Source organism: Nyctereutes procyonoides, unplaced genomic scaffold (assembly GCF_905146905.1).
Source record: "Nyctereutes procyonoides isolate TBG_1078 unplaced genomic scaffold, NYPRO_anot_genome, whole genome shotgun sequence".
Classification (NCBI taxonomy): Eukaryota; Metazoa; Chordata; class Mammalia; order Carnivora; family Canidae; genus Nyctereutes; species Nyctereutes procyonoides.
Genome location: NW_026575125.1, coordinates 65,054,275 through 65,080,799, shown reverse-complemented (window position 1 = coordinate 65,080,799; position 26,525 = coordinate 65,054,275). Strand labels below are relative to the sequence as shown.

The window sequence follows — 26,525 nt, the reverse complement described above, 5'->3', positions numbered from 1 at the left end:
CACAACACAGCAGCCAGGCTCATTTTAAAAAAAAAGAAAGATAGGATCCAATAATTTCACTACGGGGTATTTAATCAAAGACTATGAAAACACTAATTCAAAAAGGTATAGCACCCTTATGTTTATTTCAGCATTATTTACACTAGCCAAATTATGGAAGCAGCCCAAATGTCCATCAATAGATGAATGAATAAGATGTGTGTGTGCACACACACTGGATTATTACTCAGCTATTAAAAAGAATGAAATTGTGGCCATCTGCAACAATATGGATGGATCTAGAAAGTATAATGCTAAGTGAAATAAGTCAGGCAGAGAAAGACAAATACCATATAATTTTACAGATAAAAACAAACAAAAAGAGTCTTAAATATAGAAAAGAAACTGATGTTTACCAGAGAGGAGGTAGGTGAGGAGATACATGAAGTAAGTGAAGAGGATTAAGAATACATTTAATATGAGCACCAAGTAATGTATATAATTGATGAATTGATATATTTTATACTGAAACTAATATAACACTGTATGTTAGCTATACTAGAATTAAAATTATTTAAAGTTTAAAAAAAGATACCGTCCAATACTATAAAATCTTGATAAATGTTGAATCTGGGCAATGAGTGTAAGGGCACTATATTGTATTACTGTTATGTATATTTGAAATTTTTCATAATAGAAAGTTTTAAAAATGAAAACAGACAAATCTGATTATGTCACTATTCTGCTCAGAGCCTTCTGGTAAATTCTCTTTGTACTTAGAATAAATTTCAAGATTTTCTCTCTGGCCTTTGCAGCTATGAATGATAAGGCCCTTGACTATCTCTGTAATCCCGTTCATATTATATTTCTTTTTTTTTAATAATAAATTTATTTTTTATTGGTGTTCAATTTGCCAACATACAGAATAACACCCAGTGCTCATCCCGTCAAGTGTCCCCCTCAGTGCCCGTCACCCATTCACCCCAACCCCCCCGCCCTCCTCCCCTTCCACCACCCCTAGTTTCCCAGAGTTAGGACTCTTCATGTTCTGTCTCCCTTTCTGATATTTCCTACCCATTTCTTCTCCCTTCCCTTCTATTCCCTTTCATTTTTATTTGTATTCCCCAAATGAATGAGAACATATAATGTTTCTCCTTCTCTGATTGACTTATTTCACTCAGCATAATACCCTCCAGTTCTATCCACATTGAACCAAATGGTGGGTATTTGTCATTTCTAATGGCTGAGTAATATTCCATTGTATACATATACCACATCTTCTTTATCCATTCATCTTTCGATGGACACCGAGGTTCCTTCCACAGTTTGGCTATTGTGGACATTGCTGCTATAAACCGGGGTGCAGGTGTCCCAGTGTTTCATTGCATCTGCATCTTTGGGGTAAATCCCCAACAGTGCAATTGCTGGGTCTTAGGGTAGGTCTATTTTTAACTCTTTGAGGAACCTCCATACAGTTTTCCAGAGTGGCTGCACAATTTCAAATTGCGACCAACAGTGTAAGAGGGTTCCCTTTTCTCCACATCCACTCCAACATTTGTGGTTTCCTGCCTTGTTAATTTTCCCCATTCTCACTGGTGTGAGGTGGTATCTCACTGTGGTTTTGTATTTCCCTGATGGCAAGTGATGCAGAACATTTTCTCATGTGCATGTTGGCCATGTCTGTGTCTTCCTCTGTGAGATTTCTCTTCATATCTTTTGCCCATTTCATGATTGGATTGTTTGTTTCTTTGGTGTTGAGTTTAAGAAGTTCTTTATAGATCTTGGAAACTAGCCCTTTATCTGATATGTCATTTGCAAATATCTTCTCCCATTCTGTAGGTTGTCTTTGAGTTTTGTTGACTGTATCCTTTGCTGTGCAAAAGCTTCTTATCTTGATGAAGTCCCAATAGTTCATTTTTGCTTTTGTTTCTTTTGCCTTCGTGGATGTATCTTGCAAAAAGTTCTGTGGCCGAGTTCAAAAAGGGTGTTGCCTGTGTTCTACTCTAGGATTTTGATGGAATCTTGACTCATATTTAGATCTTTCATCCATTTTGAGTTTATCTTTGTGTATGGTGCAAGAGAGTGGTCTAGTTTCATTCTTCTGCATGTGGATGTCCAGTTTTCCCAGCACCATTTATTGAAGATACTGTCTTTCTTCCAGTGGATCGTCTTTCCTCCTTTATCGAATATTAGTTGACCATAAAGTTCAGGGTCCACTTCTGGGTTCTCTATTCTGTTCCATTGATCTATGTGTCTGTTTTTGTGCCAGTACCACACTGTCTTGATGACCACAGCTTTGTAGTACAACCTGAAATCTGGCATTGTGATGCCACCACCTATGGTTTTCTTTTTTAAACTTCCCCTAGCTATTCGGGGTCTTTTCTGATTCCACACAAATCTTAAAAGAATTTATTCTAACTCTCTGAAGAAAGTCCATGGTATTTTGATAGGGATTGCATGAAACATGTGAATTGCCGTGGGTAACATTGACATTTTCACAATATTAATTCTGCCAATCCATGAGCATGGAATGTTTTTCCATCTCTTTGTGTCTTCCTCAATTTCTTTCAGAAGTGTTCTATAGTTTTTAGGGTATAGATCCTTTACCTCTTTGGTTAGGTTTATTCCTAGGTATCTTATATTTTTGGGTGCAATTGTAAATGGGATAGCTTTCTTAATTTCTTTCTTCAGTCTCATTGTTAGTGTATAGAAATGCCACTGACTTCTGGGCATTGATTTTGTATCCTGCCACACTGCCAAATTGCTGTATGAGTTCTAGCAATCTTGGGGTGGAGGCTTTTGGGTTTTCTACGTAGAGTATCATGTCATCGGCGAAGAGGGAGAGTTTGACTTCATCTTTGCCAATTTGAATGGCTTTTATTTCTTTTTGTTATCTGATTGCTGAGGCTAGGACTTCTAGCACTATGTTGAATAGCAGTGGTGAGAGTGGACATCCCTGTCTTGTTCCTGATCTTAGGGAAAAGTCTCCCAGTGCTTCCCCATTGAGAATTATATTTGCTGTGGGTTTTTCGTAGATGGCTTTTAAGATGTTGAGGAATGTTCCCTCTATCCCTACACTCTGAAGAGTTTTGATCAGGAATGGATGCTGTATTTTGTCAAATGCTTTCTCTGCATCTAATGAGAGGATCATATGGTTCTTGGTTTTTCTCTTGCTGATATGATGAATCACATTGATTGTTTTACGATTGTTGAACCAGCCTTGTGTCCCGGGAATAAATCCCACTTGGTCATGATGAATAATTTTCTTAATGTACTGTTGTATCCTATTGGCTAGTATCTTGTTAAGAATTTTTGCTTCCATGTTCCTCAGGGATATTGGTCTGTAATTCGCCTTTTTGGTGGGGTCTTTGTCTGGTTTTGGATTTAGCAAGATGGTGCTTAACCTCCATGTGTTTGAAGTCCTTCCAAACTTCTTGTTGTGATTTAGTTCTAATATCAAGGCATTATGGTCTGATAATATGCAGGGGACAATCCCAATCTTTTGGTATCAGTTCAGACCCGATTTGTGAACCAGTATGTGGTCTATTTGGAGAAAGTTCCATGTGCACTTGAGAAGAATGTGTATTTAGTTGAGTTTGGATGTAAAGTTCTGTAGATATCTGTGAAATCTATCTGGTCCAGTGTATCATTTAAAGCTCTCGTTTCTTTGGAGATGTTGTGCTTAGAAGACCTATCAAGGGTAGAAAGCGCTAGATTGAAGTCACCAAGTATAAGTGTATTATTATCGAAGTATGTCTTAACTTTGGTTATTAATTGATTGATATATTTAGCAGCTCCCACATTTGGGGCATATATATTGATGATTGTTAAGCCCTCTTGTTGGATAGATCCTTTAAGGATGATATAGTGTCCCTCTTCATCTCTCACTACAGTCTTCGGGGTAAATTTTAGTTTATCTGATATAAGGATGGCTACCCCTGCTTTCTTGTGAGGACCATTTGAATGGTAAATGGTTCTCCAACCGTTTATTTTCAGGCTGTAGGTGTCCTTCTGTCTAAAATGAGTCTCTTGTAGACAGCAAATAGAGGGGTCCTGCTTTTTTATCCAGTCTGACGCCCTGCGCTTTTTGATGGGGTCATTAGCCCGTTCACGTTCAGAGTTACTATTGAAAGATATGAATTTAGTGTCATCATGATATCTATTCAGTCCCTGTTTTTGTGGATTGTTCCATTGGACTTCTTTTAAAGGGGAATTTTGCGAGTCCCCCTTAAAATTTCTTGCAGAGCTGGTTTGGAGGTCACATATTCTTTCAGTTCCTGCCTGTCTTGGAAGCTCTTTATCTCTCCTTCCATTCTGATTGAGAGCCTTGCTGGATAAAGTATTCTTTGTTGCATGTTCTTCTCATTTAGGACCCTGAATATACCCTGCTAGCCCTTTCTGGCCTGCAGGTCTCTGTGGAGAGGTCTGCTGTTAACCTAATTCTTCTCCCATAAACATCAGGGATTTCTTGTCTCTTGCTGCTTTAAGGATCTTCTCTTTATCTTTGGAATTTGCAAACTTAACTATTAAATGTGGAGCTGTTGAACGGTTTTTATTGATTTTAGGGGGGGATCTCTCTATTTCCTGGATCTGAATGCCTGTTTCCCTTCCCAGATTAGGAAAGTTTTGAGCTAGGATTTGTTCAAATACATATTCTGGCCCTTTGTCCCTTTCGGCGCCCTTGGGAACCCCATTGAAACGTAGGTTTTTCTTCCTCAGGCTGTCATTTATTTCCCTTAATCTATCCTCATGGTCTTTTGTTTGTCTCTTTTTTCCTCAGTTTCCCTCTTTGCCATCAACTTGTCTTCTGTGAGTTAGACAAGTGCTCTGACTCCCACTTGTACTTCCACCTCCTTAACTCTCCTAGTTAGGACTTCTAGTTTGGATTGCATCTCATTCAATTGATTTTTAATTTCTGCCTGATTAGATCTAAATTCTGCAGTCATGAAGTCTCTTGAGTCCTTTATGCTTTTTTCTAGAGCCATCAGTAGCTGTATAATAGTGCTTCTGAATTGGCTTTTTGACATTGAATTGTAATCCAAATTCTGTAACTCTGTGGGAGAGAGGACTATTTCTGATTCTTTCTTTTAAGGTGAGGTTTTCCTTCTAGTCTTTTTGCTCAGTGCAGAGTGGCCAAAAACAAGTTGTATTGGGAAAAGGAGAAAAAGAGAGGAGAGAAAGAAGGAAAGAAAAGAGAAAAAGAAAAAAGGAAGAGAAAAAGAAAGGAAAAAAAGGAGGTGGGGAAGCAAACAGAAATCAAAAAGAAAAAACAACAACAACAACAACAACAACACGGGGAGTATCCTCTGATTCTGTATACTGTAAGTCCCTTGACTTCTCCTGGGACTTTCCAGTGCTGCTTGGTCAATAATTTGTTTTTCCCCTGTCCATCTAGCTGGTCTTCCGGGGGAGGGGCCTGTTGTGCTGATTTTCAGGTGTTAGCACTTGGGGGAGCTGCTCTGCCCCCTGCCTGGTGCAGGGCTCAGTGAGTAATGTTTATCCTGTTTACCCTGTGAGGCCCCAGGAGGAACAACCACAGTGGTGGCCAGCTCTGGAGCCCTGGACTCAGCTCCCGCAGTAACTAGGAAGCACGCAGTCTGCAGGGGCCTGGATGCTCTGGGGGCGGGGCCGCTGATCTGCTCAGCTTGGGGCAGGAGAGTCCTTGCTTTTCTGTGCCCTCCTGGCCTCTGCCTGTCCTGGGTGGAGGCCGGATCCTGGGCTGTGTCCCCGGCACCCAGTGCTCCCGGGCCTGCGCTGCTGGGTTCGGGCTCCCAGCCGTGGAGCCGCCACCTGAGCCCCTCTGAGCTGCTCCCAGGTCCAGCCTTGCGGGAGCTACAGCCCTGTAGGGAGCTCGGCGCACTCTCCCCGGGGCGCAGGTGTCTGTTCGTGTCCCAGGGAGCCTATGGGCATCCCCGCCCTCCTGGGGTCCTGCTCTAACTCCCTGCCCTGGCCTTTCTGCCCAGGAAGATTGGTGAAGCTCCTGCTCCTCCAGGACGGAGCTTTCCTGTCCTGGGGCACTTGCCCAGGCCTTAGCCAGGCTCCTTGCGAGGCCTCACCCCCTTGGATGCCTTTTGTTTCTTTATTTCTTTTTCCCCATCTTCCTACCTTGATAGAAGCGGGAACTCTTCTCACTGTAGCATTCCAGCTGTTGTCTCTTTAAATCTCAGGCTGAATTCGTAGATTTTCAGGATGATTTGAAGGTTATCTAGGTAATTTGGTGGGGACGGGTGACTTGGGGACCCTACTCTTCCGCCATCTTGCCTTGCATCTCTCATATTATATTTCTGTCTATTCACTGTGTTCCAGCCACACTGGCTCTCTTTCTCCTTCAAATACATTGATCTAGTTTGTACTTCCAAGTTTTCAAATTGCTTTTCCTTCTGCTTAGACTCTTCTTCCAGATCTTTACATGGTTGATCTCTCTGGTCACTCAGATCTTGGCTGAAATATAAATTCCCCAAAGAAGTTCTCCCTGATTATCCTGTCTAGGATTCAGACCCTTGTATCACCCCTTACATTATCCTATTTTGTTTCAGAACATACATCAACATCTATTATTTTATCTCTTGTTTATTGTCTCTCAGGTGCTAGATAAATTTTATATCAGCAAGGACAGCATTTGTCTAGTTTATTTTTGTATCCTTAGTAGCTCCCAGAACTGCATCTGGTGCATAGTAGGTCTAGTTTCATGAATGTTTGGGAATAAAGAAGTAAATCTCAATGCTTATCCTTATCAGCATCAACAGTTCTCTTAAAACTCACAATTCCCTTCAGGGAAGGTAGCTGAATTGACCAGCTAGCTGCCTAAGTTGCTTAAGTTGTTAGAAGAAAATACAGGCATTGAATACCTGTAGGCAGATTCTCAGACTCAGTAATAGCAATGTGGCCTACAAACCCCACATGGATGATACAGTCTATAGTCATTGTCCCTTTTGCTATAGAAAGTGATAAGTAACAAAAGCTTCAATTTATGGAATGTTTATGATCTGCCAGGCAGAATAAACATGTCACACTCATTCTCATTTAATCCATTCACCAACCTTGTATGATAGGTATGATAATGATAATTATCTCCATTTTATAATCTTGAGAACTGAAGCATGGTCATACAGGTAGTAAGTAGGAGAATTAGGATAGGCATCTAGGATGTCTCAGTCCTTAGACTGTCATATGATTTCACAACCATCCTTAAAATTTGATTTCTGTACAATTTGTACATCATCATGACTGAGATTATACACTTTTAGTTACCATTTAGTTTTGGTGATTGCTGCTTGTCAAACAAGCTCCCTTGGGTTCTATCACTGTGACCAGTATTAAATAGGGCTTTCCATTTTGGTCATACTGGATCACTATGAGTGAGGCCATGTTGTAATGGACCACTCATTTGGGGGTTGGTGTGTTTTTTTTTTAATGGTCTTTTCTGCATTGTCTAAAACTTCATAGGAAATGAATCCTAAGAACTTATACCAAGGGAGGAGGCCTGGCTTGGTACTGTTGTGAACATAACTATTTCCTGAGGTTACAGAAGTCATTAACTATTGTTTAGCTCATGCTCTTGAGAAACACTTAGTTCTGGGCCAAAAGGAAGTCTGTGCTGAGTTGGATGACAATTGCTTGAGTTGCAGAGGGATTCTTGAATTAGGGAAGTGAAGATGAAGCTATCCAATTTCGCATTCCCAGGAGACAGACCAACTACAGCAACAATACTTCCCTTCCCCCTGCTTCCTGCTAGAAAAAAAGATACCAGATACCAAGAAAAAAAAGGGATGAGAGTATAAACAAGCATAGTGTTAAGAAATACAAATATGTAACCGGTAAATGTGCAGTTATATAAATATGCAGTATAACTATGTAATCCTGTAATCCGTAAACATGCTGTGTGCTACATTGTGTATATATATGTGTGTGTGTGTGTGTGTGTATATATATATATGAATAAATAAAGTTTTATTTATTTGACAGAGCACAAGCAGGAGGAGTAGCAGAGGGAGAGGGAGCTTGATCCCAGGACCCTGGGAAGGCACTTAGCTGAGCTACCCACATGCCCTTACATAATATATATTAAAACTGTGCATTTAAATATATAAAAATAAACAAATAAACATCCCAGAAGGCTTCCCTACACGTATTTTTGTGGCCAGCAGACACTGGATAAACACAGAAAACTCAGTGTTCTTTCAAATATAACACTGTGATAAATGTATATATATCTGGATATAGTTAACAGTTACAACGGTTGAGCTTTATATAGATGCAATCACTGAAGCTTAATTGTCTGTCATGAAACTTAGATGTTCCTAATTACTGTTGAATGAACTTCTGCTTTACCAGAACAATTTAAGCGGAGGTATCACTAAAGTATAGTGATGATGATCAGTGGTTACTCAGAATTATCTTGTAATGGATCTTTTTCGTTTTGTTTTTAATGACATTAGATAAAGCGTTTCAAAGGCATTTTTGTAGTGACTTTTTTGGTAGTTAATACCTACTATATTTAGTACATATGTAGGTTTTTTTTTTAAGCAAGTCTCATAAAATGTATAGTTGCTTGCCTCTAGGCCTCATAGTACCCTAAAGTGTGTGTATAGAGCTACCTTGCTATGTAGGCATTATGTTGACCCCAGGATGGGTGGTATGAATTGCACCAAGGGCATCTCAGTAGAATTTTCTGTCTTTGCTAGCTTAATTGTCCATCATTAAAAGTGTGTTAACCCTTGGGTTGCTAGGCTGCCATTTAATTCACTGGAAGAAAACATTTGTCTTGTGGAGCCTTATTACCTCCAAATAATTCATGGTAAAATGTCTCCCTTTCTCTATTTGAAAATCTCTAGCTTGCCAATATACTCTATAAATTACTTCTTAAAATGTGAATTGCAAAGTATTCATAATTTGCTAGGTACTCTAAAGATGAGTAGTCCCATGGTTATTCTTACTCTGAGCTTATGTTCTTTCCAAAATGAAGTGCACATAATCCATTTAATATGTACAGATAGAAAAGAAACGTGTAGAGACAAAACGTGTAGAAAGTGAGAAATTGTTATTCTTTGTGATAATCTTTGCAACTTGTCAAGAATTAGAACAACTCTGAGAGTAACTTTGACTATCTGACTTCATGTTGCTTTCCTTCATAATGCCAAGAAAAGATGATATTAACAATGAGGCAGTTCATATGATAGCTAACGGAGAAGCCACTGGAACCATATTGCCTGAGTTTTCATTCAGCAATACCATTTACTAAATGACCTTGAGTAAGTCACTTGATGTCTCTTTACCTTAGTTTTCAAATCTATAAAACTCTGTCTATAGGATGCAGTGTGTTAATACATGTAAAGCTTCTGGTATGTAGTAAGTACTCAGTGTTAGCTGTGATGATTATTTGTATTGTTATTATTGGCTGTTTACCTCAAAGACCTGTGTGTATTCAAATGTTATTTCTCCATTTCTCAAGTAATTCCCTACTTCTTATGTAAATATCTGCTATTTGAGTTTTAAATGCAGCTTTCAAATACTGCTTGCTATTCTTTTTCTTACATGTTTCCTCAGTGACTCATTGCCACCGAATAGCAGTCCCTCAACCAAAATTTGTTTTCATCAATCTTCTCATTTTGCCTGGCACTTTTTTCAACTAACTGAACATGAGTTCTCTCCTTGGTGAGTCACAGATAGAAAACTACACCAGGACAATTGTCACACAAAGGAAACTATTTGCAGCAAATAAGGAGATCATGGGGAGTAACTTCCAAAGCCATGACTCTTCCAACAAGGGTGAATGGGTTCCTTTTATTTAGGGTTCAGCTGAATTTTTAGATAGGGAAGCCTTGTCATCCTTTGTAGAGGCAGGCATAGGTCAGACATGCTCCTTAAGGAAGCATGCTTATACACACAGTGTATGTTATGTAAATGAGGCTTCAACTCCTCATTGGGCAGAGATTTTAGTGTTATAACAAGGCAGAGGTAGTTGTCAGTCATTCTAGTTCTAGTCATCCATAGTCTGTCTTCACAAGCACAAGTCAGGGTCAGGGGTTGCACTCAAACTGGTATGGATTGGCTGGGGATCTTGTCCAGGCAGTCGCTATGGCTTTAGGAATAGTTTTTGTTTCTGTTTGCCTGAGTTATGAGATAAGCTGGCAAGAAGAACTTAAGGAAAAATATGGGACAGAAGTTGGTGAGTATAAGCAGGTGGGCAGTAAAGTTCAGCTCTTAGGGTCCAGCTGGTCACAAAACCACTGATTTTTGTCACTTGGGCAGAAGCTATGTGAGGAAAACACAGATGTGAGAGAGAACAAATGCAACAATTGTGAGCAACAAATATTTTCCCTAATAGGCATGATTGGAATGGGGGAAAAAAGCCAATGAGAAGTATAAAAAACGTATATACACAGGCAGATGCATACTTTTGCAGTTGCATAAATTTACAGTAGATATCGAGTAATTCTTTCCAAGATCACAAAATACATCCTGTCCTCATTTGAAACAAAGAGGAAATTTGTTGGATTCTGACAGTGTCTGATTATTGGACTTCTTCCCTTATAGAATTCATCATCATCCACACAAACCAATCCTTAACATTCTTTAGATTCTTGTGTCCCATCTATATACTATATGTCCACTATCAATTTAATCGTGTTGAAAACGAGGTAATTTGTTGATGGCTTACTAAAATAAACAGTTCTAGATGCCTCTGTTGCATTTTATATTTAACTGTATTTTTCAGAGGCCTCATTTACCCTAAAACTTAATAGAAGTTTTCTTAATAGAAATAAATTTTCGAAGAGATGCTTAATAGTATTATATACTAAAGTAGAAATGTATTTCACAGATAGTGTAATATATAATGAAAGGAGGTCTTTGTAAAAAATGTAATTTTAGTTAAGTGGATTTCTCATACTTTTGGTAATACCATAATAGTCTATGGCATAATATTTTATGATTTTTTTAACTTTTTACAACTCCTGATTCTGAACTTGATCCCCTTTTTTGGAATGTAGAAAGATACCTAAAAATTGTTTTTCCCTGAGGTGAGGATTGATGTGTGTGTGTGTGTGTGTGTGTGTGTGTGTGTGTAAAAACATGGACCAGAAAAAAAAAAAACATGGACCAGTGTGACTGAAATGAAAAATTGTAGGTCACTTAGTTATAGCTGTTATAGGGAAGTTGGAAACACTGATGCTGTTACTCATGTAACAAAGATATCCCTAGGCAAATGAGAATGCTGACTGTGTGATTCACTTTTTTTTTTTAACTTGACTGTCCATTTTGGGACCTTAACCTAATTTAGCTTATTTATCTTTAGTGGGCCATCCTGTACCAGAATGAATTATTATCTAACCTTACCTATCCTAACTAGCTTGGTCATGTTCAGTAAAATGAATTAAACTTAGAATGATAATAGTAGTATAATGCCATACTTCGTGAATGACACTAATCTCTACCAGCCATTTATATTTTTCATTATAACCTGGTTATGAAATATTCAAGTACACAGACTAATATAAAGGTCATCCATGTAACCATTCATAGTTTTGTCAAATCTTAACATTTTGCCATTTTTGTGTGCCCTCACATGCTCTCTTTCTTTCTCTCTCTGTGTGTGTGTGAGTGTGTGTGTGTGTGTGTGGTTTTATTTAAGAGATTAAGAGAGAGAGCACGCATATGAGCTGGGGAGAGGGGCAAAGGGAGAAGCCGACTCCCCGCGGAGCAGGGAGCCCGACCCTGAGCTTGATCCCCAAGCTAGATCCCAGGACCCTGGGATCATGACCTGGGCTGAAGGTAGATGCTTAACTGACTCAGCCACCCAGGTGCCCCTTGATACATTTTTTTAAGAAACTGAACAATTGAAACTTCCAGTGTAATGTTTACTCCCTCTCTTCCCAAAGATAGCTGCTATCCTGATTTCGGTGTTTATAATTCCCTTAAATGTTTCTGCACTTTTACTGCATATATACATATCCATAAATTTTATATAGTAGTATTTTGCATATGAAGTTCTGAAACTTTTTATAAATGATATCACTCTGAGTATATTCTTCCCAATTTGCTATTATCACTCATTTTTTGTCTTTTTGCCATTTATCCATGTAGTTCATTCATTTAAATTGTTTATAGTATCCCATTATACAATGTGAGAGGTTAAACCAACTGTGCAGTTAAAGGATGCAGTCCCCACAAGACTGCCTGTACTTCAGGTACCCCACCCCATTTGTTGTGTTGTTAATCCTCACTCAGGGTAAGATATTTTTCTTCATCTGTTATATAATTTTAGATTATAAACATATCATAAGGAAACTCAATCTGTGGCACTTTCATGTGGCTCCAGAAAGTTACAGCAATTGCTTCCACCAAGTCTTCAGAGGTGCTACTGACCAGAGCCACTTTTCTTTCATGGTATTTTATTGGTGAAGGGTTTTCTTGGATCATGTAGTATAATTTCAAACCCATAGCCTGTGTGAGGACAGACCACTGGTTATAAATACAGAGGTATAATCTTCTTTCAGCCGGGTCTTTAGATAAAACATTTTTTGTTTTCTCCCTCTTGTGGGTTCCCCCCACCATCACCTTTTCACTGAAGTGTAGTTCTTTAAGGATCCAGACATTGAGATGAGAATATCTCATCTTCTACCCTCTGCCTTATTTGGATTCTAAGTCCTCTCCTGTCCCCATGTGAGCATTAAAACCCAAGCCCTTAAGTTCATGAGATAGGCAAACTCCTTAGAACTTCTGCAGCATTAGCTCATGTGCTTACTGCTCTAGTTTTCAGTTCCCAGTGTAGTTTTTGCTTACTTTTATGGTAAGCAAAATCCCCAGGAGTCTCCCAGAGTCTTCCCTGCTTGCTTCCTCCTCAGCACTTCTCTATGGTCACTTCTATTTTTTTTAAGATTTATTTATTTATTTTACAAGGAGAGAGCAAGCTTGAGAGTGAGCTCACATGAGTGGGGGAAGGACTGAATGAGAGGAGAGAGAATCTCAAACAGACTCCCTGCTGGGCAAAGAACCTGATTTAGGGTTCAATCCCAGGAGCATGAAATCATGACCTGAGCTGAAATCCAGAGTCAGGTGTTCAACAGACTAAGCCACCTAGGTGCCCCTCTGTGATCACTTCTGTTGGTAGTCTCAGACATTACCTCTTGAGGATATTTGTAGCCCGTGTATCTTAGATGGTAAGTGGTTTGGGGGAATAGCTGAGCTTCACTTGGAGATACTTTTGGCTCAATCATAATTCTAGGCTTGCACATTGTATTATTAGTATGGTACCTCTTGCTGCATCAAAACTAATCTTCTGAGGGATTCTTAATATGACAGAAAATAAGTTATCAAAATTATTTTTCTGTAAGATCAGTTATTAAATGTAAGATATTTCAAAGAAAATACTGCTACCTTAATTATCAACTAAATCCTAATTCACACTTTCATATTCTCTTCTTAGGATGTGTGCAGTGTTTGGTGGAATCTATTGTCTTCGCCATTCAGTACAGTGCCTTGTTGTGGACAAGGAATCCAGAAAGTAAGGATGATATAAGTTATGTTCCTATAATTACACCCCAAGCACAGGTGAAAAATGCTAAAGTCAATTTAAAAAAAATGATTCTTCAAAGATCCTCCTGGGTATTAATATTATATCAACCTTGATTAAAAGTAATTTGTATTTAGATCCTCCAGAACAAAGAAAGTAAGTTCAGAATGGAGAAACTAAATTAATTTCCCTGCAATATAACTATAGCTCCTGGTCATCCAAGCTTGGAAAACAAATCATTTCAGTTGCCAGGGGGTGGGTATTGAGTGATATTAGTTTTCCTTGTGCCCTTATCTCCTCTAATTGATTTTTATCAGATGATAACAAAGCCCTCTGTTATTGCGTTTTTAAAAATGGAGCTCACCTAAAGACTCATCAGATTAATCTCTGCTGATAATGCATGTCACTCCTAAGAGAAAATAATTTAATGATTTTTTAGGTAGATTGTTGTCATAAACTATGCTGCCTTGTTATCTGAGGATAAATTCTTATACAATCATATTAGGCCTACAGACCAGTTTTGGATTGAAATAAGAATGTACCTGCTTTTAAAAAATGTCAAGCAAAAAAAATAATAATAAAAATAAAAAATGTCAAGCACTATCTATTTATGTCTGTGTTTTTATATTTCAATTATATTTTTCCAGGATTTATTATTTGGTTACTAAGATATGCCCTTGTCTGAATTACACTAAGTAGTACTCTTTGATTTCTGTGTTTAAATTAAAACTATCTTAAGTTTTAGGAGCTGTTTAAATTGCTATGTATTTCTCTTTCTAGTTATGTGTTGGTAAGCATCTACTAACCTATATCTCTGGTATGACTATTTTTAGGAGTATATAAATAAATAGTATTGTTCAAGCCATAAAATAATGTTGTGAACTGGAAGTTTAAAAATATAAGCTGTTTCATTTTACAGTAATTTTGTATAGTCTAAGTGGCAGAATTTCCTATAGACTAATTATAATACAAACAACTAGTATTTTGAGAGATGGTGGAAAAAAATTCAAGTCTGGAACATTCAATATTTAGGCAGTGAATTTACCTTAGAAAGTAATTCTCTAGTATAAGATAATATAGAGATAGTTTAAAGGCTTGTAAAGTACGTTTAGCACATTAATTCAAAGGTACCACATAAATGAAAAATGATAATATATAGATTTTTCACTATCCTTGAAGGCCCAAGATATTCATATACTAGGTGTGGAGATTCATGAAGGAATTGTTTTTAAGCCACTTAGAGTCATTTTTCCTTCTACATTGATTTTGAAGCATGAGTGTGTTCCCATAATGGAAAGCCAGATAGTGAATTGTTTTTTTGGTTATTATTTACTTAAATCCTTTTACCTTTTTGGGGCCCAATTCCAGTTTTACTTTTTACTCTTAGTGACATGAAGAATTTAGATGGCTCATGTTTCTTTTTTTTAACAAATGAATACATTAGTTATAGTAATAGCATGTGTTCAACTAAAGGTTACATTTACCTTAACTTTGATGTAGTCTTTATTATAAACTCTGGAGAGAGGAACTCTTATTTATGATCTGCTACAGATTTCAGTTCCAACAGATAGCATAAGGCTAAGGTTCTAAAGATGAAATATTGGTAGTTTTCAAATTTTAATGTGCCTAAGAATCACTGGGGAAGCTAGTTCTCTTTTTGTTTTGTTTTGTTTTGTTTTTAAAGAGATTTCTCTGCCTCACCTCCAGAGAGTAAAATGGAGCTAGGGAATTTGCAGTTTTGAGGAACACGCTAAATGAATCTAATGTAGGTAGGTGCCCCATAGATAACACTAAGAAACACTGATCTGTGAAGTTCAGGATTTAGCCAGTGTTCTAAGATAGGGTGAAGCTTTAGATCTTAATTCATCCTAGGCCCTTATCAAGATGATCGTTCCGGATCTACTGGAGTCAAATATGATTCTTAGTTATTTTTGTTTGGTTTTTGTTATTTTCATTAAGGTATAAATGGTTTTGTTTTGTTTTGTTTTCCCCAAATTTTTATTTAAATTCTGTCTAGTTAACAAAGTGCAATATTAGTTTCAGGTATAGAATTTAGTGATTTCATCACATACAGTACCTGGTATTCATCACAAGTGCCCTCCTTAATAGCCATCACTGGTTTAACCCATCCCACTTCCCTTCTAGTAACTATCAGTTTGTTCTCTGTAGTTGGCCTGTTTCTTGGTTTGCCTCTCTTTTATTCCTGCCTATGTTCATTTGCTTTGTTTCTTTAATTCCACATGTGAATAAAATCATATGGTGTTTATCTTTATCTGACTGACTTATTTCACTTATCATAATAGTCTCTAGCTCTGTCTATGTCATCACAAACAACAAGATTTCATTCTTTTTGATGGCTGAGTGCGCGTATATACACATCTTTATCCATTCACTGATCCATGGACATTTGGGCTTTTTCCATTAATTCACTATTATTGATGATGCTGCTTTAACATTGGGGTGCATGTATCCCTTTGAATCAGTATATTTCTTTGCTTTGGGCAAAAAAAATAGTAGTGCAATTGCTGGGTTGTAGGGTAGTTATATTTTTAACTTTGTGAGGAAGCTCCATACTGTTTTGCAGGGTGGCTGCACCAGTTTGCATTCCCACCAACAGTGTAAGAGGTTTGCCCTTTTTCTTCATCCTCACCAACAGCTCTTGTTTCCTATGTTGTTAATTTTACTCATTCTGACAGGTATAGGGTGATATCTCATTGTAATTTTGGTTTGCATTTCGCTGATGATGAGTGATGTTGAGCATCTTTTTATGTGTGTCTTGACCATCTGTGTGTCTTCTTTGGAAAAATGTCTACTCATGTCTTCTCATTTTTTAACAGGATTATTTGTTTTTTGGGGGTTGAGTTTGATAAGTTCTTTAAATATTTTGGATACTAATCCTTCATCAGATATGTAATTTGCAAATACTTTCTCCCACTCTGAAGTTTGCCTTTTAGTTTGTTGATCATCTTCTTTGCTGTGCAGAAGCTTTTTTATTTTGAGGAAGTCTCAGTAGTTTATTTTTGCTTTTGTTTCCCTTGCCTCAGGAGACCTATCTAGTAAGAAGTTGCTACAGTCAACGTCAAGGAGGTTACTTCCTCTGTTCTCCTCTAGGATTTTAATGGTTTCCCGTCTCACAGTTAGGTCTTTAATCCATTTTGAATTTGTTTTTCTGTATGTTGTAAGACAGCAGTCCAGTTTGAGACTTCTACATACTGCTATCCAGTTTCCCCAGTACCATTTGTTAAGGATACTGTCTTTCTTCCATTGGATATTCTATCCTGCTTTGCCAAATATTAGTTAACCATATAGTTGTGGGTTTATTTCTGGATTTTTTATTATGTTTTACTGATTTATGTGTCTGTGCCATTTCCATGCTGTCTTGATGACTACAGCTTTGTAATATAACTTGAAGACCATTTCTGATGCTCCAGCTTTAAAAAAAAAAGATTTTATTTACTTCTTCATGAGATACACAGAGAAAGAGAGGCAGAGACATAGGCAGAAGGAGAGGCAGGCTTCCTGCGGGGAGCCTCATGTGGAATTCCATCCCAGGACCTGAGGCAAAGGCAAATGTTCAGCCACTGAGCCACCCAGGTGCCGCTCCAGCTTTACTTTTCTTTTTCAAGATTGCTTTGGCTATTTGGAGTCTTTTGTGTTTCCTACAAATCTGAGGATTCTTTGTTGTAATTCTATGTAAATTGCTGTTGGTATTTTGATTGTTTTGGTTATATTTTAACAATATTTGTTCTTCCACTCCATGAGTATGGAAGGTTTTTCCATTTTTTGATGTCATCTTCAGTTGCTTTCATAAATGTTGCATAGATGTTTTACCTCTTTGGTTATGTTTATTCCTAGATATCTTATGGGTTTTGGTAATATTATAAATAGGGTAGATTCTTTAATTTCTCTTTCTGGTGCTTCATTATTGGTGTATAGAAACGCAACAGATTTCTGTATGTTGTTTTTCTATCCTGTGACTTTACTGAAATCATGTATCAGTTCTAGCAATTTTTTAGTGGAGTCTTTAGGGTTTTCTATATATACAGTATCATGTCATCTGCAGTTAGTCCAAGTTTGGCTTCCTCCTTGCTGATTTGGATGCCTCTTATTCCTTTTTGCTGTCTGCTGAGACTAGGATTTCCAATAGTATGTTGAATAACAGTAGTGAGAGTGGACATCCCCATCTTTTTTTTTAAGATTTTATTTATTTATTCATGAGAGATGCAGAGAGAGAGAGAGAGAGAGAGAGAGAGAGAGAGAGAGGCAGAGACACAGGCAGAGGGAGAAGCAGACTCTATGCAGGGAGCCTGATGCGGGACTCAATCCCAGGTCATCAGGATCACACCCTGGACCGAAGGCAGGCGCTAAACCGCTGAGCCACCCAGGGATTCCCCTGGACATCCCCATCTTACCCTGACCATAGAGGAAAAGCTCTGTTTCTCCCCCTTTGAAGAAGATACTAGCTGTGGGTTTTTCATATATGGCCTTTATTATGTTGAAGTTTGTTCCCTCTGTCCTTAGTTTTGCTGAGGGTTTTTATCATGTTGTACTTTGTCAAATGCTTTTTCTGTATCTATCAAAAGGATTCTTACCCTTTATTTTATTAATATGGTATATCATGTTGATTGATTAGCAAATATTGAACGACCCTTGCAGCACAGGAATAAATCCCACTTGATCTTAGTGAATGATTCTTTTAACATACTGTTGGATTCAATTTGCTAGTATTTTGTTGAGAATTTTTTTTTAATCTATGTTCATCAGGGATATCAGCCTATAGTTTTCTTTATTATTGGAGTCTTAGTTTGGTTTTGGAATCAGGGTAATGCTGGCCTCATAAACTGAATTTGGAAGTTCTCCTTCAATTTCTGTTTTATATAATGGTTTGAGAAGAGTAGATAGTAACTCTTTTTTAAGTGTTTGTTAGAATTCCGCTGGGAAGCCCCCTGGCCCTGGACTTTTTTGTTTTTTGGAGATTTTTGATTACTGACTCAATTTCTGTGCCGGTTATTGGACATGATCATTTTTTTTTCAGTTTTGGTAGTTTATATGTTTCCAGGAATTTGTTTCTTCCAGGCTGTCCAATTTGTGGGCATATAGTTTTTCATACTATTCCCTTATAATTTGTATTTCTTTGGTGTCAGTTGCTGTTTTTCCTCTCTCATTTGTTATTTTATTTATTAGAGAGCTTTCTCTTTTGTCTGTCATAAGTCTGGGTGGGAGTTACCAATTTTTAAAATTTTTTTCAAAGAACTAGCTCCTGTTTGCGTTTTTCTGTTGTTTTTTCTATATCATTTATTTCTGCTCTAGTCTTTAGTATTTCTCTTCTTCTGATGGCTTTAGAGGCGTCATTTGTTCTTTTTCTAGGTCCATTAGGTGTGAGGTTAGGTTATTTGAAATTTTTCTTGCTTCTTGAGGTAGGTCTGTATTGGTATATCCTTCTTGTGACTGCTTTTGCTGCATCCCAAAGGTTTTAGATCCCTGTGTTTTCATTTGTTTCCATGTATTTTTTTATTTCTTCTTTGATTTCCTGTTTGACCCATTCATTCTTTAGTAGCATGTTCTTTAAACTCCATGTTTCTGTGGTCATTACATATTTTTTCCTTATGGTTCTCTTCAAGTTTCATAGCGTTATGATCTGAAAACATGCAAGGTATGATTTCAATTTTTTTTTATTTGTTGAATCTTAATTTGACCCCAGTGATCTGTTGTGGAGAATGTCTCATATGTACTCAAAATAAATGTGTATTCTACTGCTTTAGGATAAAATGTTCTGAAATCAAGTCCATCTGGTCCAGTGTGTCTTTCAAAGCCACTGTTCCCTTGTTGATTTTCTGCTTAGATCCACCCATTCCTGTAAGTGGAGTATTAAAGTCCCTACTATTGTTGTACTATTATCAGTAAGTTCCTTTATGTTTGTTATTAGTTGTTTTATATATTTGGGTGCTCTCTAGTTGGAGGTATAAATATTTATAGTTGTTTAATCTTTTAAAGTCTTTGTATTAAAATCTCATTTGTCTGATATCAGTATTGCCACTCTAGCTTTCTTTTTACTTCCATTATGCATGAGAAATGTTTCTCCATCCCTTCACTGTCAATCTGCAGACGTCTTTATGTCTAAAATGAGTCTCTTATGGCAGCATATAGATGCATCTTAGTTGTTAATCCATTCTGACACGCTGTATCTTTAGATTGGTGCATTTAGTCCATTTACATTCAGAGTAACTATTGGTAGGTATGAATTTAGTGCCATTTTATTATTTGTTTTGTCATTCTTTCTGGAGACTTTCTCTGTTCTTTTTTAGTCTTTGTAATTTCTGGTCTTTCCTCCCCATTCAAAGAGCTCCCTTTAATATTCTTGCAGGGTTGGTTTAGTGGTCACGAATTCCTTTAGTTTTTGTTTGTGTAGGAAGCTCTCTCTCTTTCCATTCTGAATGATAGCCTTGCTGGATAGAGCATTCTTGGCTGCAGATTGTTCCTATTCCACACTTTTAATTTATCATGTCCCTCCCTTCTGGCTTGTCACGTTTCTGTGGAGAGATCTACAGCTAGCCTTATGGGTCTTCTTCCTTTGTATGTTAGAGACCTTTTGTCCTGCTGCTTTTAGGATTTTTTCTTTATCACCATATTTTGCAAATTTATAATATATTTTGGTGTTGGCTTGCTTTTATTGGTTTTGATAGGAGTTCTCTCTGTCTCCTGGATTAGGGAAGTTTTCATCTATTATTTCCTCAAATAAACCGTATGTGTACTTTGCTCACTCTTCTTCTGGGACTCCAATGCTATAAGTGTATTTATGTTTGATGAATCCACTGAGTTCCCTAAGTCTAGTCTCATGAACCATAATTCTTTTTTCTCTCTTTGGTTTAGTTTCATGATTTTCCATTGTTCTGTCTTCCATATCACTTATTTGTTTCTGTGCTGCTTCATCCTTCTGGTCATTATATCCTGTCTGATTAAAATCTTAGTTATTGCATTTTTATTCCAGGTAATTAGCTTTTATCTGTGTGGTAAGGGCCTCCATGAAGTCTCTATATTTTTTTAAAAAATATTTTATTTATTTATTCATGAGAGAGAGAGAGAGAGAGAGAGAGAGAGAGAGATACAGACATAGGCAGAGGGAGAAGCAGGCTCCGTCTCCATTCCATGCAGGGAGCCTGACGTGGGACTCGATTGCTGATCTCCAGGACCACACCTGGGCTGAAGGCGGCACTAAATTGCTGAGCCACCTGGGCTGCCCCCCATGCAGGCATATTTATGTATTTCAAATAAGTCTCTGGCCATGATCTTTTCTTGTTGTTTCATTTGGGATGAATTTCTGTATCTTGGCATTTTATCTAAGTCTCTGTCTTCTTGTTTGTGTTTGAAAAGCCCATTATGTGTCCTATTCCTAAGAGTAAAGGCTTTATGAAGAAGAGGTCATATAGTGTCCTGGACCTGGTGCTTCAGGGAGTATTTCTGGCATGTGCTGGGTTTCACTTAGCTGCTGTGCTTTGGCTGCCCTGTCCTTCAGGCCAGTCATCTGCAGAGCCTCTCCTTGCCTGCAGTGGGGATTGTTTGGTCCTTAGGCTGAATATGGCGAGTTTTAACTAGGTGTGCTCTGTTCTGCTTGTTAAATTAGACCTGATGCTACATCTGCTAGAACTGAAGCCTTGCAGAACTCTGTTTGGGAAATGTGGTATTTGTAAGATTTTCAGCTGGTCTTATGGGGAAGAGGCCTTCTTTGCTGGGACTTAGACACACTTACCTGAGAAAATGGTACTAGCAGAGTGCAGGAGGTTGGGACTTGGTATAAACAGGTTAGTCAGCCAGTATTGGCACTGTGCTGTTTACTAAAACTTGCTTATACTGAGAGGCTGGGAAGGGAAATGGTGCCACTAGCTCCTTTATCCCCAGAGAGGAGTCTCAGTGCTTACCACTCTCAGGGAACCACTTCCAGAAGAGTAAATAATCTCCCCTCCTCATGAGTTCCAAACATTTTTCAGATCACCATTCTCATACTTTCTCTGCGTTGCTTGTCTGCCTGGACCAGTACAGTGAGTGCACTTTGGACTCTCTTCCAGCAAGCATACAGACTTTTATTTTATTTTATTTTTATTTAAAATCAATTAATTAACATGTATTATTAGTTTCAGAGGTAGAGTTTAGTGATTCATCATTTGCATATAATACCCAGTTTTCATTATATCAAGTGGGCTCCTTAATGTCCATCACCCAGTTACCCCATCCCAACCCACCTCCCCTCCAACAACCCTCAGTTTGTTTCCTGTTGTCAAGAGTCTCTTAAGGTTTGTCTCCCTCTCTGATTTTTGTCTTATTTTATTTTTCCTTCCCTTCCCATATATTCATTTGTTTTGTTTCTGAAATCCCACGTATGAATGAAATCATATATTTGTCTTTCTCTGGCTGACTTATTTCACTTAGCATAATACCCTCTAGTTCCATCCATGTTGCTGGAAATGGTGAAATTTCATTCTTTTTGATGGCTGAGCAATATTCTATTGTATATACCACCTGCTCTTTATCCATTTGTCTGTTGGTGGACATCTGGGTTCTTTCCATATTTTGGCTATTGTGGACATTAAGCGTGCAGACTTTTAAAATTCCAAACTTTAGGGAAGTGCTATGACAAGAGCCTGTTCTGGTTTTCTGGAGGAGAGTCTCGCTGCTGGAAGACATGCAGGTTTGACTGAGAAGGGCAGTTGCATAGGATGCAGAGGAATGGGATTTGGAGCAAGTAGACTAAAGAGCCAGTTGGGGGCAAGAAGCTCTCAGGAGGTGTCTCTGCCTATGCTGGGGGTAACGGCAACTGCTGGCTCTTTTTTCTCCAGAGAGGAGGAGAGGTGTCTCTGTGAATGCCACCTCTCAACACATGTGCTCAAAGAAGAGAGAACAGTCTCTCCCTCTTGGGCCTTAGGTGATCCTCAGATGAGCTCTCTGCTCTCAGGCTGTTTGCCTGCCATTTCTCCAGGTATAGGGTGATGCCCTCAGGGCTCTATCTCAGGAAATCCCAAAGTCCTCTAAAACTGCAGTCTTTGAGCCCAGCTGGTTATAAAAACTCACAAAAATCAGCCCCTCTCATTTTCCCAACCAGTGGCTTTGGGGAAGTATTCTCCTTGTGAACTTCTCTGTGTGCTCCCCTCTGTTAGGTTTTTTAGTAACTAAATGGAAATGAGACCGCCAAGGCAAGCGAGGGTCCAAGAACAGATTTTATTGCAGGCACCCTCGGGCGAGGTTCCACGACTCACGGAGGAAAAGAGTGAGTCGGGGAAGTCGCGCCAAGACAAGGTGGTAGGGGGTTTACATAACGTTGTAAGGCAGAACGGTTTCCTATTGGTTGGCTCATATGCAAAGGAAGGATTGCAATCCAACCAGTCAGAGTGACCCTCACTATGCAAAGGAAGGATTGCAGTTCGGCCAAAGGTGACTTCCTCCTCTGGGGTTTGAAGGGCATTGGGTTCGGTTGGGGAAGTCCAAAGGAGAGGTCTAAAGGTCTGCGTCAAGCTGTCAGCAGGTCATTGGTCCATTGGCGTCCCAAGTGGAGGTAGTGACAGGAATTTCAGCCATTTTGGGGTATCTGCCATCTTGAGGAGTTTCCCTTCCCGCCTGGCCCCAACACCCTCTCTCTCACCTTTCTGTGCAACCAGGGCTCCCTCCCCTCCACTGCACCTGTGATGCATGATCCCTTTCTCCCCAAACCACATCTCTGCTTCCTACCTTCCCGGATGTGGCCTCTTCTCTCCCTTTTGTTGTGGAGTTTATTCTGCCAGTCCTCAGGTCAGTTTCTTGCATATTCAGAATGATTTGATAGTTCACTAGTTGTGTTTGAAGGAAGAGAGAAGCCTAGGTTCCTTCTGCTATGTCTCAATCAAGCTCCTTTCCTGAATTTTAAATAGCAGACATACCGCTAGTTATTTAACATTTACTTTTATGTCTTCATGGAAAGACCTCAAACATAATAATTACTGTCCAATAACTCCTAAGGCATGCAGGGTCCAGTAGCCCTTGAATGAGGGAAGACCTGGAACTCCATCACTGCTGTGAATGACAGTGAGTGAGTCACTTTTCTCTGGGCCATAAAAATCTGTAAGATGAGTTAGATGGACTGTCCAATAATCGTTGAGTTGCCTTCCTTATGTAATGTGCTTTGATTGTGTTAATAAAAGTACTTAGAAAGTACTTAGATTTTCCTTGACATTTATAAGTAAATTATCCTAACATGTTGTATAAGCTTAAATGTAGACCATTCTTACATACTAGGTAATCCTCAGTCCCAGTGAGAAATTTAAAAAAAAAAACTTCTATAGATATAAATGAATTAGCAAAATGTCTATTGAGACTATTGTATTATTATTTTATTAGACTTCCAGTTTTCCAATGAATATTTTTTTATTGTCCATTTTGGTTGCTTAAGATACAGCCATTTTGGATTCTGCTTGTGATTCTTTTACTTGAACATTTATTCCAAGCCATAATTATTTACTTCCTTAATAGTGGAACAATTTTTAAATTTGACCCACATTCATAGTATTCATGGTATCTGCAGTATTCTCACCAATACTTAAAAATTGTAAATTCATACCTTCACTAATAATCACCAAATTTATAATTTTTACCTTTATAATAAAAATCCTATTCTGTCAAGTCAAATAGTCTCTCTAAATATCTAAAGGTAGGGCAGTGGCTCAGTGGTTTAGTGCCGCCTTCAGCCCAGGGCCATATCCTGGAGACCCAGGATCGAGTTCTGCGTCGGGCTCCCTGCATGGAGCCTGCTTCTCCCTTTGCCTGTGTCTCTGCCTCTCTCTCTGTCTGTGTCTCTCATGAATAAATAAACAAAATCTTTAAAAAAATAAATAAATATCTAAAAGTAGCATTGATTAAAGTTGAACTCGGCCTAATTTATCTCTCCCAAATACTACTTTCATATTCAAAATCAAATACTTAAGAGAACTCCCAGTAATAGTTTTGTAGGATTGCAGGGTTCTTATCTCACAGAGTCAAAGAATGAATCTCATGAACCCAAAAGGGTGAAGTGAAAGTTTATTAAGTGAAGGTGAGAACAGAAAGAAAATAGAGAGCTTTTTAGCTCTCTAGAGTGGGAAAGGACCCTAATGTGTTGCCTTTGAGGGATTTCAGCGGCAGTCTTTTATTGAGAACTGACTGGGAAGCTTGTTTTTTATTTTTATTATTTTGAGATTCTTGTGTCCTCTTGGTTTGTTCCCTTATCTTTTGTTTAGCTCTGTCTCAGCATCTCCACCTGCCAGGAATAGTTTCAGAGGGTGTCAGGGGTCTCCTATCTCTCCTGCATATACCTTAACCGCTTCCCTATTTATGAGACAGGACCTGTGGGCAGAAAGAGCTATACTGTGTTTGTAAGGAAAGACTAATTGTATACTTTTTAATTAGTGGGGGTTAGGAACAGTGCAAGTCTCCAAAGAATCCGGAATCAAGGTTTTCAGGACCTTGAGGGGCCAACTGCTGCCAAGATAAAGTTACTTTTTAGCATAAGGTGCTAAGGCAGCCCCGAGTTCCTTGAGGAATGTCATGCTCTGAATGTTTCAGGTACCTATCAGTGGGCTGCAAGCTGCAAAGATTTACATTTAAGTGACATTTCTTTTGCCTTTGTTTCCTACATCAATAGGAGTTATCAGGACTCGAATATAAAGTGAGGGAAAATTTGTTGAGGGAAAAATCTTGAACTTATATTTATTCAGCATATATCCAGCAATATATCCAGCATATATTTCTTTTTAAGGAATCCAGGTTGACTTAACTAATTGTTTATTCTATGTGTAATTAGAATATTAATACATCAGCAAAGATTTGCATTTGTCTCCTTATGGTCTTAGATTGCCTCTCTTTCCCTGTTTTTCTGTGTGGAACACTCGGCATCCCCTTTGATGTAATTAAGAACTACTCATGCTTGAGTTCTAAGGTCTATGTTTATTTTCTGATTCTACAAACTATATCAGAATGCTCTGCTAGGCCCCATGAGCCAGGTCCCCTTGTATGATTGTTAGTTCCATGTAAGAAAAGGCAGGAACTCACTACTATACGTCCAGAAACAAAGCAGGTTCCTATCACACATTATACTCAGTAGCTATGTGTTAAATGAATGAATGAATCTTAAAAAACTGATGATAGTCTTTGGTGCTTTCTTTTCATCATCCATTGAGGAAAGCTGTAGAAGCATAAATGATCATAACATTGAATTCAGTGTGGTGATTACACATCAAAGTATTGTACAAACTTTGAACAAAGAAATATAGAATATTAACCTTATTTTCAGATAGATCTTATTTTTCATTTTTACTTAGTTTGTTTTTCCTGAGAGCCACATTGGCTGTGCTTTCTTTGCTCCATTGACTCTGCTTTTCAATTTTCATAGGACAGTTCTTTTCTATACCCTGTCACTAAATTCTAATACTGAACCCCTCTATTAACTGTTTCTGGAAATACTGCTCTTGTTGAGCAGCTTTCTTTTTCTTTGCAGCCGTGCTGACTGGAAAATTCCTATAAGGTAAATTTGGCCATTTAACAGTATAGTATTTGATACAGGGATAGAGTGTGAATGATCTTGGACCAGATATGTCTATAACCAGTAGTCTGAATCTAATTACTTCAACTAGTGTTCTTTTGTACTTTTAGCTATCTCACTTACTAGAATTCCTGCTGTGACTATTTCTTGGAGATATCTTTTTTCTGATGTAAGGAATAATCATACCTTTTCCAGATCCTTAAAAGTTAGTAATGAATGGTATGTTAGAGCAAGTATGAGATGACTGCTCTTACTACCATTGGTCATTATAGGAAAATTGCTGCATTTCTGATTTTAGCATGTCTCATTTGCAAAATTGCAGTGATAATATTCTATACATTTAACCTGTACAACCTCCAACCTCCATGCTAGTTGCTACAGGAGTAAAGAGATGAATAAAACATGGACCTTGTCTTTGTGTACAAAGAGAGCAAAACAGTGTAGTCTCTAAAGTCAAATAGACCTGTATCTATATCCTGGCTTCCCCACTTACTA

The 26,525-nt window shown here is 38.2% G+C and overlaps 1 protein-coding gene across 4 annotated transcripts in view; it reads left to right on the top strand.

The window, feature by feature from the left end:
- CHM (CHM Rab escort protein) overlaps positions 1-26,525 on the top strand; it is a 274,974-nt gene that overhangs the window by 180,047 nt on the left and 68,402 nt on the right. For all 4 annotated transcript variants that reach the window (XM_055337921.1, XM_055337920.1, XM_055337918.1 and 1 more), the window contains one exon: positions 13,406-13,483. In XM_055337921.1, coding sequence (XP_055193896.1) covers positions 13,406-13,483 — 78 coding nt within the window. The remainder of the gene's footprint in view (positions 1-13,405; positions 13,484-26,525) is intronic.